The sequence below is a fragment of the Anopheles arabiensis genome, chromosome 3 (genome assembly GCF_016920715.1).
Source record: "Anopheles arabiensis isolate DONGOLA chromosome 3, AaraD3, whole genome shotgun sequence".
NCBI classification, from domain to species: Eukaryota; Metazoa; Arthropoda; class Insecta; order Diptera; family Culicidae; genus Anopheles; species Anopheles arabiensis.
In genome coordinates this window covers 22,435,208-22,451,104 of record NC_053518.1, presented here as the reverse complement: position 1 = coordinate 22,451,104, position 15,897 = coordinate 22,435,208, and the positions used below count along the sequence as shown (strand labels likewise).

General features: G+C 48.3%; 1 protein-coding gene across 2 annotated transcripts in view; it reads left to right on the top strand.

The window, feature by feature from the left end:
* LOC120902197 (serine proteinase stubble) overlaps positions 1 to 15,135 on the top strand; it is a 29,606-nt gene extending 14,471 nt beyond the window's left edge. Inside the window, exons 4-12 of one of the 2 annotated variants that reach the window (XM_040310750.1) lie at positions 6,078 to 6,235; positions 6,311 to 7,583; positions 7,673 to 8,401; positions 8,948 to 9,715; positions 12,904 to 13,081; positions 13,148 to 13,300; positions 13,385 to 13,500; positions 13,580 to 13,735; positions 13,810 to 15,135. In XM_040310750.1, coding sequence (XP_040166684.1) covers positions 6,078 to 6,235; positions 6,311 to 7,583; positions 7,673 to 8,401; positions 8,948 to 9,715; positions 12,904 to 13,081; positions 13,148 to 13,300; positions 13,385 to 13,500; positions 13,580 to 13,735; positions 13,810 to 13,970 — 3,692 coding nt within the window. In that variant the 3' untranslated portion in view covers positions 13,971 to 15,135. The remainder of the gene's footprint in view (positions 1 to 6,077; positions 6,236 to 6,310; positions 7,584 to 7,672; positions 8,402 to 8,947; positions 9,716 to 12,903; positions 13,082 to 13,147; positions 13,301 to 13,384; positions 13,501 to 13,579; positions 13,736 to 13,809) is intronic. The other variant, XM_040310751.1, reaches the window with a different exon arrangement.
* Positions 15,136 to 15,897: the final 762 nt, after the last annotated feature.

The window sequence follows — 15,897 nt, the reverse complement described above, 5'->3', positions numbered from 1 at the left end:
CTCGTGGACATGTGCGAGAGGATGTTGGTTTTTTTAGAGTGTGGAGAAACGGTGGAGTCGATTATGGTTTTCTTACCACGCGTGTCGCCATTGTCTTCGCGGCCAGACCACGCACAGACCAAACGCACAGGCGGAGTAGCTGCGCTCCAGGGTCTCCGGTAGTCACGCCAGCCGAAGCGAAAGTGAGCGTTTCCCGTTGCCCATCTAGGGGTTCTATGGGTGGGTTCATTTTTGGTACACCGGTACACCAACCATCACGCTTTCATTACGGAACTTCTAATCGATGATTGCACCCCGGCCGGTCGTGGGGGTTACCGTGTCGGAACCGTGTGCTATTGATGTGCTTTTCATTATATTTCAAGTTCTTTGTTTTGATGGAGCCTCAGCAGCAACAACAAAAAAGCAGCACAAAAATAGCGGGAAGCACCTTCCTTCCTTACGCTGCAGAATAAACTTTTCATCCCAGCTTGTTCGGTTTATGATGGGTTTTGGTCTTTGTTACACCCTTAACCGCGCTATGTCTTCTTATTTCCTCCCGCACTGTCCACATGCTTCACAACATCGTGACACTAGAAGACGCGTGCCACGATGCTGGTAGAATAATAACAACGCGGTTCTCCCACGGCACACTGCAGCTGCCCCGTACCGTCCTTTAGGTTTCGCTGGCGCACATTACAGTGTGGTACGCTTCGGCAAATGCAGTTTGTTGACCTTTCTCACAAAAAAAAACCCACCTTCATACAGCAAAACATGAGCCGGGACAAAGCAAAACTGCTCAGAAAGTTGTTTTAAACAAATTTTTGGAAACTGTTCTCCGTGTGCACCCTACGGCGCTGGACTCGACTGGGCTGGAATGGACTGGTACGGTTTTTATGCTCCCCAAGGCGCTGTTAAATATGATATGGCTATGATAATGATTACGATGATGATCGGGATGGGTGCCACGAGCTAACGAAGCAAATCGGTAAGACTGTCTGCAAGCAGAAGTCTCTAAAGTGACTTAACAGCTTGCAGGCTAATGGAGGTGTATCACCAAAACGATGCTGAACTTTAATCGATTTTAACATCGTGGTAGTGGTCGTAAAAGTTTAACAATATATACGTCTGCATAATACCACCATGCACATTAGAGCTGAGGCGAGCATAAGAAAGAGTTTTGTTGTGAACTTTTCTTTTTGGCATAAGAACATATTTTCCTTGGTTAGCTTTAGGTCGAACTAAGTGCTCTTGTTGGAATAAAGAATGAAGCGTCATGAGAGGTTTTGTAGCAAGCTTTTCTTCTTTTTTAATCATTTTACCGATGTCATCAAATTACTAAAATTCGGTTCGTCCAATGTATGTTGACAATTCTTCAACTGGAAATTGGAAAGAACCAGGCTTTATTCCAAATACTAGTATCTCTTAAACTTAAACATAACAACACATAACAACATTTGGTCATTATGAATCTAAATTGTAACCGTTTACAATGTTTTGAATAGAGTACGTGTTAGGTTTCTGATATGTTTCCAGATTCCTAGGAATCCAGGCAAAAAAACTCCAGGAAAATGTATATATTATTCACTTAAAGGATGGTTCAAGGGTGGTCTTAAACAGGCCCGAAGAAAGTAGAGCTCATTCTACATTACTAACAAGAAGTAAGCATCACTTTCGAACAGGCTTACCACGAAGTTTTTACACTCCTTATTTGAATTAAATGCTTAAACAAGCACTGCATCGGCCGATTGACAAACCACGCAATTTCATTTCACTTTCTTCATGCCATAAATCTAATTGATTACTATCAAAGCTCTAATCACCATCACCATTCTCGGTAGTGAAAGGACAGTCAGTTACCTCGGACCAACCGACCGAACTGAATTCTCCGGGTGTCCGCCTTCACAGGTCCTGCTTTCCCTACGGCCACCATCAAGCAACATCGATTTGCAACACGGTCGCTCCACTAAATCGTACACGTACCAGTTCCAGTTTCGGCGCTTCGCTTCAGCTACGAGTGAAAGTAGCCGCGCTGCCCAAAAGGCTAAACAATGTCCCATTCTAGTTTTGCGCGATTCGACACGGAAAACGAAAGCGAATGGGCAAAACGGCGGGTGCTTCATCGTCGTCGTCGTCCGGTGTTGGCGGAGGTGGAAGCAAACAAACAAACCTGAAACATCCACGGAACGGATGCTTTTACATCCAAAGGACTGCGTCAACCACGCTGGGCCCATTTTTCAGCTTTGTTGAGACGCACCTTCTGCTAGCGTGACAACCATTTTTTTGTTTGCTTTTATTGATGGCGGAAAGAAAACGCTTCTTTTGGCAAACAAAAGCAGAACTTGCCCGGAGGGGAGAAGACCACATCTTACCGAAATGCGGAAACAAACTTCGCACTCATACAAAGGCACACAATGCTGCACAATTGCGTGAAATTTCGATTTCGCTTTTTGGTTGCGGATTTTCTTTCTTTCTTTTTTTCTGCTGGTTGTTGGTAGTGGTGGAACAATTTGAAGGAATCCGCTCAGTTTGCTTATCATAACAATTCGTCCCTCGGGGCTCGGGACCAGTCCAGACCAGACACAACGGAGTGGAGGCTGAGCGGGAGGTTGCTTTTTAGAAGCATCGCTCATTTCATACCAATTTGGTGAAGATTCGGCGTATGAGGCCGCCGCCCGCGGTAAAATTGAGGTTACCTGCAATGGACAGCAGAGTGGAGTAGGGGAAGAAAACGCGCTCCCATCTCTCTCTCCTCCCAATCCCCTATCATATCATTTCGTTTGCGCGGCGAGGCTTTCTTTGTGTTACATTAGCACCATCATCATTGCTCATCATCATCATCAGCAGCAGCAGCGTTTTGTGATGGGGCCGCCTAGGGGATGTGCGCGTAATTGACACGGCACCACGAATTGCCACCCCACTCCGCTTCCTTGTTGGCAGATCCACCCCAACCCCCCACCGACCCTATGGTTTGCCCCGCGCGGATGGTGAGCTGGGAGTTTCTCGTGCGTTTCTCGCGCTTTCGGTTTTGAGGTCACTGGGTAAAGCTGCGGGTGCATGCTGGGCAGCTTTAATTTACTTTCTTCTTCCGCCAAAAAGCACCCACTCCTACCGCCGCTTCCCAGCAGTTGCTTCTCTCCCTGCCATGCACACACAAAACCTTTCCCAAGATACTGGTTTGGCAGACATTATCAAAACCAAGCGAGCAGTAATGGGATGGGAAAGCAGGAAATGTTTGCGGTTCTGCTGGTGCAAATCAACGCGCCAGTCCTAACCAGTTGGCAACACCTACGCCGTGGCCGGTCCAACCCAAAGCTCAAACCCTCTGCTCGCTGGCGTTCACTTTCATTCACAGGTTAGCTTGAAATTCGTGAACCTGAAATCGTTCAGCCCCTTGGACGGGGTTGATATTTGTCATGTCCGAAATTGCAGCAGCAAAGCTACTCGGTTGCCAAAAACATGCCAGCCAAACCGGATTCCCGCGCCGGGTGACGCACCGCGGATTATGTTCACACATTTTGTGTCCATTGCCTCGGGAGAAAGTGTCACTCGGGCAGGCGGGAAGCGACCCGCAATGGCACCCGAGGGTGATGGATGGAATGGCACACGCGTGAGTCATGCGGCTCAATTCGAAAGCGCAAGTAAACGGGCCCAACATTCCACCCAAATGGGGGTTTTGTTGACCGAAACGCTGTGTGTGGAAAGTGATGGCGTAGGCGGCTATGGGTCACATGGGAAGCACAAGGACGTTGAAGTATGAGCACTAAAATGTAAGCAATACCGGCTATCCCAGGGGAGCGCAGAAAGTTTTATGTCGCGTTCAGCTGGTTGTTTATTTTTCAAGAAGAATAATGGGACCACGGTGATAAAATAAATGCAAACCAGAACATAGTTTTTGATGAAGAAAGCTTGAATCGTTTTCAAACTCTGCGCTCTTCTCAACATAAAAAAAGAAAACAAACAAGCTAATGAAGACAGTTCCTTTTTAAAGCTTGTCAAGTCAGCCTTTATAGGACGAAATAAATAATCATGCTTTTATAACCCCTCATTATTTGTTATTTGATAACTTCAACCACTTCAAGGTTCTTTACCGACGGCCAAGAAGGCAAGTGATTATCGCACACAACTCTACCAATATCCTCAGCGCCCCTTCAGAGACTAGACGATTCTACCGGCCAGAGCACGATTGCCAACGGCACGTCTTGAACTTGACTTTGAACTTGCTTCGTGCAGGGGCAAAAGGAACTGAAATGACACAAAAGAGATCATACAACCAGACCGAACTGCTGCTGTTTTTCCCGCGATCATGTCTCCCATGTGTCCAGGGGCCATTGCCATGCCGATTCCGATGCATGCCAGTTGTCGGTCGCATGTTGGTCGCATGAACACCCGTTCCGTTTGCAGGTTTACACAAACGGGTTTCGGTTATGCAAACCCAAGCTCTCCGTTTCCTCTCTCCCTCTTTCTCATCCCCCTGGTTACGAGTTCTCGAGCCCAAGTTTCTAGACTGGAACGTGAAGGGACACGACCGGAGAACACGGTCGACCTGCCTTCCGACGCTCGGCTAGGCAATGAAAATAAACAGAGTTAATTTAACCCATTGTGGTGGGAGCGGGTTTTTGCACAAAACTCCCGCCAAACAGGGTTCTACCAAAACCCCCCCGGAGGCACTATTCTTCTGCCGGCGTAATAACGAGCGCTGACAGCTGGACACTCAACTGACTCTCGTTCTGCGTGAGGGTAGGATGACCTCGCTCCGATAGCTATGCCGTTAAGTGACAACGATGGGAAAACATCTGGATGGTTGGATCTTGGCTGGATTTGGAACGTTTCACAGAGGTGCTCAGACCAGTTCCGGCTCGGAAGCAATCGTGCATTGTTTTCCGTGGGTTCACCCCAAAGTTGTGTTAGTTCATCAAACTTGATCTGGTGTTCCGTGTTCCGTGTGGTGTCACCGGGTGCGATCGCGATAACGTTACGCCTCTGCTGACAACTTTCATAACTGCTTTGAGTGTCTGATCGAAACATTAAGATGCATGCATAACGCGTGTATGTGAGGAAGCTTCCCGCAACCAGACACACACTTCATCGCCCGCAAGACAAACAATCACATTTCACATTTAAAGAAAGCAAACGTAGGAACATGAATCATTGACAACCACGGTAATCAGGCTTTTCAGGAATCCGCTTCAGTCAGCAGAAAAGAAAGTAATCTCGTTACAAAGCATCGTTGTAGCCAAATGACACCTCAATCTCAGCCCAAGCAATGCTTTCAACGACCAAAGAAAGTAAAACTCCACTTCCTTCACACCGGGCGGCGGCGCATTCGGTGGTGCAGTTTTAAGCACCTTCCCCCAGCACAGAGAGCAATCATCCGGCAACCCAACAAAGGGGCAATTGTATAAGAACCATAAATCGAGGTAAACGATACCCGGGCTGACCCACTTTCGAGGGAGCTCCCGTTTTGGAGCATCCAAGCCAACGACGCCCGCATCGTGCTCAACCCAGCAAAGAGAGGACAGCGGCAGCGCAGCTGTGGCTATGGGCAAACGAAAGGAATGGTTTCATTTTAAATTCCATCCAGCATCCGACCATTTCCCGGAGAAGCGTGTCCTACTCGGGACGTTTCAGTAATTCATGAGCGCACGCTACACCTTGGTGTTCCAGGCATTCGTTCAAAAGAGCATTTCTAACGCTGGTCTGGCGCTTATCGGATTGTTGAGAGCAACAGAGAGAGCGAGTGTATGCAAATGGAATTTTGGCGTTTTTGCAGGTGCTGACTGCGGCGAGCAAGATGCTTACGTGCGATATGATGCTGTAAAAATAACACATTGACCTAGTCCGGTACACGTGAGCTGAAATGTTGGTCGCGTTAGATGCACAGCGTTAAACGGGCAGCATGCTTAGAAACTAGGTTTTGGACATTTTGAGATAGAGCGATAGAGAGTGCTTTAGAATGGCACTTAATTCATGGAGCTGTTGAGCTGTTCGCTGTAAATGTTTGTTTGTCGCTCTGGATATATATAACCAAACCATAAGCACGCATCACATACCCGTACTAATCGCTTTATCTGTAACCTACATCTTCTCTCTTTCTCCAGTTCAAGCTAGCAGAAACCTTCGGCATCTTCCCTGCGTGGTACGAAACACTGGTGAGGAAGGAATTTGCATGTTCGCTATCGATTGCTTTAAGGCCAATGGCACACATTTGGGCGTGTGTATAGACAAAATTTTCTTCGGATCTTGCTGTCAGGTCAATGTAAGTACGCTTTAACTCTCTCCATTTCTCTTAACACTATGCCTTTTGTGATTACCGTATCTCTTCTTCTCCCAGGACGATCGGTTACTGTTTGATCCCGACATTACGGATAACAGCATCGATCACAACTCGGTCGGTAACTTCCAGCACTTTCCACCATCGGTGAACACGCACCGAAAGCCACCGCTCACGGAAACCCGCCTGCCAACAACGGCACCTGGCAATGGGACGAAGTACGAGCTGCTCAGCACATCCACGACCACGCGACGAACGACCTCCAAGAACAATCGACGAACGACATCCACCACCGTACGAACGACGAAAGCTCCCCAGAAGGTTCAACAGAAGGATGATCTGCAGACGACGACTGAGTACCAGGAGTTCACAACGTTCCAGTACGTGCAGAGCAGTAAAAACCCTGCCGGAAGTTCATCGCCAACATCGAACAAACGGCCTTCAGCACGTCCCAGCCCCAGTTTAGCAACGCAGGATAATCGTGTTTCTACGACCCGAACAACCACTTACAAACCTTACAAAACACGTCGTCCTACGACTAACAAAACCTCAACGGTACGTCCACCTAACAGACGACCTGCGCAACCACTAACGACTACGACCGAAGCGCCAACGACGACTCCACCATCTACGACTAGGAAAGTCTCTGGACAGAACACGAGACATCCAACGACTTCGTCAACGATTGCATCTCGCAAGCCGCCCAGTTCGATTGCCGCTTCCCAGACACAGACGACCATTGCGTCGAGACGACCAGCGACGACGCAGTCCACTCCGAAACCCGAATCAACGACTCCCTCTGTCACGTATTCCCGACGACCAACAACGTCTCCTTCGCTGGTACCTTTAACCAAACCGACCACGAACCGAAGACGGCCTACAACTACTACCACGACGACTACCAAAACGACTGTACCGGCCACGACAAGCTCGGAAACGACACGAGCGCCTCGTCCGCGCCCCAAACCAACATCCCAAGTCGCCACTGTGCCGGCCACATCGCTAGACCATTTAGTTGAGACGCATTCTTCGAGCTCGGAAGCTACATCGAGTAGTGCTGTTCCCTCAAGCAGTACGAGTAAACCGACCTATCCTTCGACCACGGTTAAAGTAACACAACCAACCACACCGACACCAACTCCAACACCGGCCTCTTCCACTACAAGATCCACCCAATCCGAACCGTCAGTGCAATCTTCCACCATAAAGGGTCCGGAGGCTCCGATCAACCTTGGAGATTCTGAGGATCTCGCCTCCCTTTCCCGGCCTGGGCTGGTAACATGGACTAGCATCCTGGAAGACACACCGACCGAGCGTCCTAGCTCGAATCAAGGTAAGTACAGTCCCGATCGTACCGCTTCTCACATACATATGCTCTCATGCGCCCCCAACTTCATGCCCATCATCATCATGCATCTGCAGGACCGACCACTTCCAACAGCTGGATACTCATACAGACACTAACCCCGGAAGAGGTCGTTGCTAGTAATCAAACTAACCAGCATGAACCATCATCCTCCACTCACACACCGCCCGCATCGGTCGAGGTGTCCTTCGCGCAGGACACTAAGCTACCGATCGAGTCGCTTCTACCGGAGGCGGCCTACGTGTACAACACGGTCCCGGAGGAGGAACCCGCTCCAAACATTCTCCTGCTGCCGGACGATCTTTCGGTACATTCGCAAGTAACGTCCACCTCTCGCTCACCCGATCAATCGTTGGAAGCGCAGTCGAAGACCACGGAGAGTTCGGTTGCAAGCAGCAGTACGACCGAACAGGTCAAATCGAGTACTCTCCCACCGTACGAGCGAACGAGCACCACGGTGCGTCACTCATCGATCGTTCCACCGACAACCACTGACAGTACGACGATCGTAACCAGACATGGACCAGTGTCGTCCACCACCGCCCAGTCACAGATCACTCAATCACCCGCCAAACCCGGTAGCGAGGCGGTAGAAGCGATTAACGAATCGGTTGAGACGACATTGTCCACGACGATCGTATCCTCCTCGCCGAGAACGACCGAGATTCCTGTCGCCGCTGTTACTTCGACTCATTTTACATCCTCCGCCGCACCGACCTTAACGACCAGTGATATGTTTACGAGCGTATCCGAACAGACATCATCAGCGTCTAGCGAGGAATCTGGTAAATTGCATGGCTTTTTAAAATAATCTGCCCTCACAAACACACACGCACATACACACTAACTTCATTCATTTGGTGACTTTAAAGACTGCACATTTCCCTCACTAACTGCACCATGCGAATGCGAGATAAAACGATACGGCGCAGCATCCGTGCCGTGGCAGATCCAATGGCAAGTTCCGCGTAAATGCTGCGATTAATAACATAATTCCCGCGGCATGTACGCAAGCTTAAACTGCGATGAGAGATGGTACTAATGGCACTATTAGCCTGTGTCGTTTACCTTTTGCTAATCATCATTCTTTTTGTCTGGCGTTTCCAATTTCAAACCCAAGAGTGGTTTTTCGTATTTTTTACGGCAAAAATTCATACTAAAATCACATTTAATGCACCGTCCATTTGGATCATCGCTTGTTACATCGCTTCGCAGGACATTTGTTTTGCTACGGATCCCGTCAATGCTTCGCAAAACATGACTGCGGTTTATTTACCTTCGGTTATATGTGGGGGCCCTTTAATAACTGCTCATTTGCTATCATCAAACAGGCACATCCTCCACGACGGACGCTTGGTCGTCTTCGAAACGACCGCCGGCCGTCGACGTGTCGTCCACCACGGAAACCATGCTCGTGCTCCGTGAGACGACGACTGCCGCTGAGGAGTCGATCGAGAGCGCTACCGAAGGCAGCGGTGAGGAAGAATCCGGTAGCGGCAGCGAAGAAGGCTCCAGCGAGGAAGAAGAAGAGGAAGAAGGAGAGGAAGGAGAGGAAGGTACGGATGAAAGTGAAGAAACGACTGATGCAACGACGGCCTCGATCGAGAACGCTACCGACGCTACCCAGCACAAGCAAACGAACGAAAGCACCACCCCGGTGACATCTTCCTCCACGGCAAGCTCCACCTCGGCAGCTCCCAGCAGTAGTAGTAGCAGCAGCAGCAGCAGCAGCCCAAGCACAGTGTCCTCGACCTCGCTCGTGCCCAGCACGATGACAGCCTCAACCTTGTCACCGGTTTCGATCTCCACCACGTCCACCTCGAGCTCATCCCCATCAACGATGTCAACGTCCAACAACGTGACGACACCAACATCAGCACCGGTGACATCTGACCGTGGCCCAACAACGACCCAGGGCACGTCGACGACCGGCATGCCCATCAAGTTCCCCGAGCAGCCGGCCAGCAATCAGACGGCGCTTCCGACAACGACCACCCTGGCGATGCTTGCCAACGTCACCACGGACGGTGTTACGCTGGCGCCCGATTTCCTGACCACCTCAACACTGCCGACGCTCGAGGGGATCGATTACCGATCGGGTGAGTACACCTTTGACATAGGAGGCCATACGGGGGGGGGGGGGAGCCGTATCGCACACGCAATCGCCAACTTGCCAACCAAAATGCCCCGATCAGGGTGCCGTTCTGTGGTGCGTTTAAAATTATCTCATCTCACGCGGAAGGAAGCAACCGCGTTATGTCCCATTACGGGGTGATTGCGTCTTCAGACCGCTCATCAGCTTGTGGGCAGTTATATTTTGCTACGAATGTGCTTATTGCTGATTCTCACTCTTTTTCCCGAGCACAAACACAAACACACACCGACACGCCCTTCGGGCGTCATTCGTTGGCGTAGAGGGTCATAAAAATATAACATAAATAATTGATAATAACACAAAACAATTTTAACCTTGAAAGCAAGTTCAATGCTTCGCCCGCACGCCACACCACAAGTCACGAAGGTTCGGTATCCCCCGGGCTCATCCCGAGCAGAACGAGCAACAATGCTCGCGTCCGTCTTCGGACTCGGGTTCGGTTTTGTCATTACCACCCCGATCCAGGCAGTATCTCCCGGACTGATTCACCTTTGCGGTGGGAGATCGGATGTCCCTATTGCCTAATGCAAACCGAGGCCGGGTGAATCCAACTCGTTCCAGTGCTGGAATTGCACAAGCAAGGCGCGATCGGATCTTCCACCGTTCCCTGATTGTGTGGCATCTTCGTGCAGGAATTCTTCCTTGGAGCTTGGCAAGGGATTGCGAATTTTTGTTCTCTCGCTTCTTGTGCATGTTTCAACATTCAGAGCGCGGTAAAAAAAACGGAAGGTAAACAATACCTCATACTGAAGATTTGCGAGCAGCACCTTTTGGGCGACCCCGAAGGCACACGCGAGGCCGGGAGACCGAGCTGAGCACGACCTGTTTCGAAATCGATTACACTGATCGCTATCGACAGGTAGACTCTATTTACCTTCGACCATTCGCAGGCGGAACGGCACAATGGTTTGCACCGAAATGATTGATAGTCTGATAAATTAGCTTTATGTATTTAAGGTACCTCCCGCTGTTAGGGTCTGCTCAGGTGGAGCGCATTTTGGCAAACATCCTTTACGACTGTGGGAATCAATTTTTGCAATATGAAGGCAGATTTTACAGCTCACTACAGGGTACCTTTTTGGGGTGAAGATCGTCTTGTCTCCATTAAGATGCTGTACTGATGTGCCTTCCCAATCGAAGGCAGGCTCAATAATAAGCCCATCACTGTGGGTACGAACGGGACACTAAATTCAATCCCTTTGGCTTTGAGGCCATTGCACACCTCAACCATTGGTATGAAATATTATCGAGCATTGACGTGCGAGCATTCGCAAGAGCACAAATACAACCCATCCAAGAGTGTGATCCTGAGCCCAAAGGAGAGCTCGTACCGGACAGCCATGACCATACCGGAGCAAAGCGTCAGAACGTGCGTGTCCCTCCCCGACACCTGATTTACTGGTTTTTCGGGCTTGAATAAAATAAATTATTTATATTTACTTAATGGTATCATTACTATCACACACACATACGGGTAATGTTGATTTATGTTCAAGCTCGGCGTGTTGGCCGGCCTGGGGACCGCTCAGTACCGGCACCTTGACTTTGACAGTTGCACACTCTTGCGTGATCCTTCCACGAGGGCACCTCCTTCGTCGTCGTCGTCGTCCGGAGGGCATTCACAGGTCGTTTGTTATCCGGTTTTTTTGTTGTTGTTGTTTCAGTTGTTGTCTTCTTTCCTTTCGCCCGTGTTCACACTTTAAACACCAGAACCGGGCCAGAAAGATGTGTGTGTGTGTGGTTTGGCTTTTTGTCGCCATCGAGGATCACCAACGCGGGTTGCGCACTCCTGTTTTGGGATTGCGCACCGCATCGCGATCGGTTGTGAACGGAATTTAGCGCAGGAGCTGCACAGGAATGTACAGGGTGGTGGGGCCGCCCCGGTGGCTTATCGCTTGCTTGTTAACATTATGTAATTAATTGTTACCGCGAGGAGCATTGTGTCGTGCTGCGGGCATGCGAACATGCAATGTGATCGTCCGTTCGGTTACTGACACTGTTGTACGGTTTAGCCTACGAGCAGAATGGAGCTCAGTTCGCTGACATCTTGATGGTTGGGTTCCTCCCCCTATTGGGATTGACAGCAGTTTACAAACGATTTTAATTGATAGCTTACACATGTTTACAATGTATTGTGAAGTGATCCAAAACGGAAGCTTTGTTGACATTGTATTCTTGCTGCTAAAGCACAATAAGAATTATTCCGTTTTGAGAGGTCACTTTGAGCCCCTTTGTACCTTAGGCGCAATCCTATTATAAGCAACATTTTCACGCCATTCCACCATTTCTACCGTGTTGATAGATTCATCCCAGCGCAAGATGAATTGCTTCGCGCACGGTGAATCATTTATCATAACTCAAAACTCCAGGCTTCAACATTCAATTAATGCGTCCTGGATGCCGCCACAGCTGCTAGATGTCCGCTGCGAATTGCTGTACAACACCGTGGAAATATAAAACTCTCGTTGACAGCGAATTACATGTACGATTCTGGTTTCGCAACAGTCCCGAGTAAGTGTCGAGGAGTGCATGCACTGCTTATCCTCTGCACACCAACCACTCTTTCGCGTCTAATGATAATCGCGCATCGCGGCTCTTCCTCTCGTGCGGAGCGAACATTTCATTACATATTATGCACGCTGTCGTCCTCGCTACGGTTTGCCCATTCGTTCGCTCCAAGTGACCCTTTCCGATCGGTAAAAATTAATCTTGCCATTGCAACCTCACCGATCAGTGGCTTGGACATTGCACCGATAAGAAGAAGCTGTGCGAAAAACTGGTTCCCACAGTCAGCTGCCCGCCGACCCCGAGTGCGTCGCCGGCGAGTGTGTTAGCACCGCGCGCTACACAAACCACGCACACCCATCAAGATCGTACGGATCTGATTGGGTCGAAGAGGATCATTTACAATTTTTATGGCAGCATAATTACGATTCCATTCATCCGTTCTGTGTCCCCCCACACACACCACGCAAAGGCTCATTAATGCACGCATCGCTGCACGAAGATGGATGCTGATTTGCCTTTGCTTATCTTGCTGCGCGTCTCTATCGCAATGCCGATTTCTCCTCCTCCACGCGCTATTTGAAGGTATTTATCGTGTGTAAACTGTTCTTATCGTTCATCTTGCAGTGTGCGGCAAAAGGATGTTCCCCGAGCCGCGTATCGTCGGCGGCACGAAGGCAGCGTTCGGCCGGTGGCCCTGGCAAATATCGCTGCGTCAGTGGCGAACGTCCACCTACCTGCACAAGTGCGGTGCGGCACTGTTGAACGAAAACTGGGCCATCACCGCGGCGCATTGTGTTGACAAGTAAGTACCAGGCGTACCGAAGATCCGTATCACTTTAACTCAAACAATATTCGCCACCCTGAATAGTGTTCCGCCGTCGGATCTGTTGCTGCGGTTAGGCGAGTACGATCTGGCATTGGAGGAAGAACCGTACGGCTACCAGGAACGCCGCGTCCAGATTGTGGCCTCTCATCCACAGTTCGATCCGCGAACGTTCGAGTATGATCTGGCACTTTTGAGGTAGGAGAGAAAGCTAGAGGTCGAGATCGAGCGATAATAAGAGCGCGCCGTTAACACCCAACTTTTGATCGTTTTTTTTTTTAGATTCTACGAGCCAGTTGTCTTCCAGCCCAACATCATACCCGTCTGTGTGCCGGAAAATGATGAGAACTTCATCGGCAGAACAGCATTCGTTACCGGGTGGGGTCGTCTGTATGAAGGTGAGTTGGAGCTTTTTTTTATCGATGAGATACAGAAAGCCAACAGTTTAATTGCTCTTGTGTTCTTGCTTTTCTGTAGATGGACCACTGCCAAGCGTGCTGCAGGAGGTGACCGTGCCGGTGATCGAGAATAAGATCTGCGAGACGATGTACAGGAGTGCCGGTTACATCGAGCACATTCCGCACATCTTCATCTGCGCTGGCTGGAAGAAGGGTGGCTATGACTCCTGTGAAGGTAAGAACAACTCAAAGTTAGTGAAGATGTCACCTCCAAAGTCTCATGCAAACGTTTTTCCTATTTCCTCACAGGTGATTCCGGTGGTCCGATGGTAATTCAACGTACGGACAAGCGATTCCTGCTCGCAGGTGTCATCTCCTGGGGCATTGGCTGTGCCGAGCCAAACCAGCCCGGTGTTTACACCAGGATATCGGAGTTCCGGGATTGGATCAATCAGATACTACAGTTCTGAAGCAACTCCAACTCCGCGCACAGGAGCACTGAAAAGAGAAACACACGCAGTAACCTCGCTGCTCTCGTTGATGTATAGATCCTTGGAAAAATGTTGCTCCAAGCGAGGGGAGGGCCTATGGAACCTTTGGGGGAAACTCGATCGACTTTGTCCGTCTCCCCACTCCCCCAGCAATGGGCGTGTAGTTGTTGATGTTTGATACTACGTTTACTCATTTGCGTACAGTTTTTTTTTCTTTTATAAGCCGGCCTATTTTGATGATTAATCGGCCAGCTAAATCTGGCCGATTGAACATCGATACAGCCTTAGGTGACAGTCGTTTTGGCAAGCTTTCCGCCGCGACAGACAAACAGACGAGACAAAGTTTTTAGCTGACAGTTGTGTTAAGTTATACCCGTTCCCCGTAGTTTTGCTCAAAGCATCCAATAACCCAGTGTGAGTTCCAGGACACTCAAAGGCAAGGTATTATAGTTAGTCGGCACTTCGGTGGTAGAATCGACAATCGTTACAAACGGAACATTGATCGTGAAAAGCAATTGCTCGTAAAGATCACACACAGAGTATCTTTAAACCTAGCAACAACAAAAAAAAAACAGTACGATAGTGAAGTAACGTCGGTTTTTCTTTTTAAATTAAAGTATGTTGTGATAATTAAATGCATCGTCGCAAACGAAGCCGTTTTGCGAACGTTTGCCCTGTGGGAAAGAACGTGCAGTAGTGGGATGCACTCGGTGGATGACTGGTGCGCGAACTAGAGTTACGACCGTTAACAGTAGTTAGACACTATTTTGCAAGTAGAAAGTACACGTTACGCGCTAAGATGACTTTATTTATTTATTTATATTCAACGTTAGATACATTTGATTGTGTCGCGCATCTAGCTGAAGAGAACGGAACGAAAGGCGCACAGACAAACTGAGGAGCGTAGGGACAAACGGACACTTAGGCAACGTTAGATTGACGAACAATCGCAAAAGGTGCTACGACTTAATGCAAGGCGAATGTGTAACCGACGTGGACGGACGTGATCGGAACAGGTTCTGCTAGTTTGTGTGACAATTTTTCCTGTACATAGTTTATACTTAAGAAGCCAGATGCATTCCGATGACACGATATTTAAATTCGACTGTACTATACTTTGAAATAAACATTTTAAACAACTAAACGTATGCGGTTTTTTATTGTTCGTTCGATGACAAAAAGTTTATGAAGTGAAACGTGGCAAATTTGTTCGAAACAATGTTTCGCAATTCAAGACAAATAGATAATAAGGATTTCTTAGTAATCAAAGAATGTAAAAAGTGGGAAAGGATGTAAATTAAAGGATTTATAATCTAGTTCATTGTTTTTCCGATGGACGTGAATATTATTTGCTGTTACTGATGTGTGAGAGCCTTTCCTCAAAAATCGGTAATAAAAACTCGATTGAGCAAACCAGTACCAACAGAGTTATAATGTTCAGTGAAATTGATATAATAAAATTATGTATTCTAGCTATAACATACCGCCTACTAAAATTTATCAATCAATCAAAACCTCCGTTCGTTTTAAGGACAGCAAAAACAGTTGACATAACATGTTGATAACAGCATCACAGGTACTAACAATGTAGTCCAGGTTCTTGTTTGTTAACCATTTGATTGGTCTGTTCATTTGGTTTGCGTCGCAAAACAGTTTTAGTAAACACTTCCATAATTTTTTCTATTCAATTCTGACTAATTTTCAGATGGCAAGCAATACGCCCTGATAATACTTGCAAGAACATTATAATTTGTAGTAATCTTATAGCAACAAATAACGTTCTTACGATCCGTAGTAATTATAAATAAATCATAAATTTTAAGTACTGTTCCGTCCGACCTATCAAATGATCCAGCGATTATCCCAAATACGATCTGAAGTTATGCAATTTCAGCAAGGTTTAGCT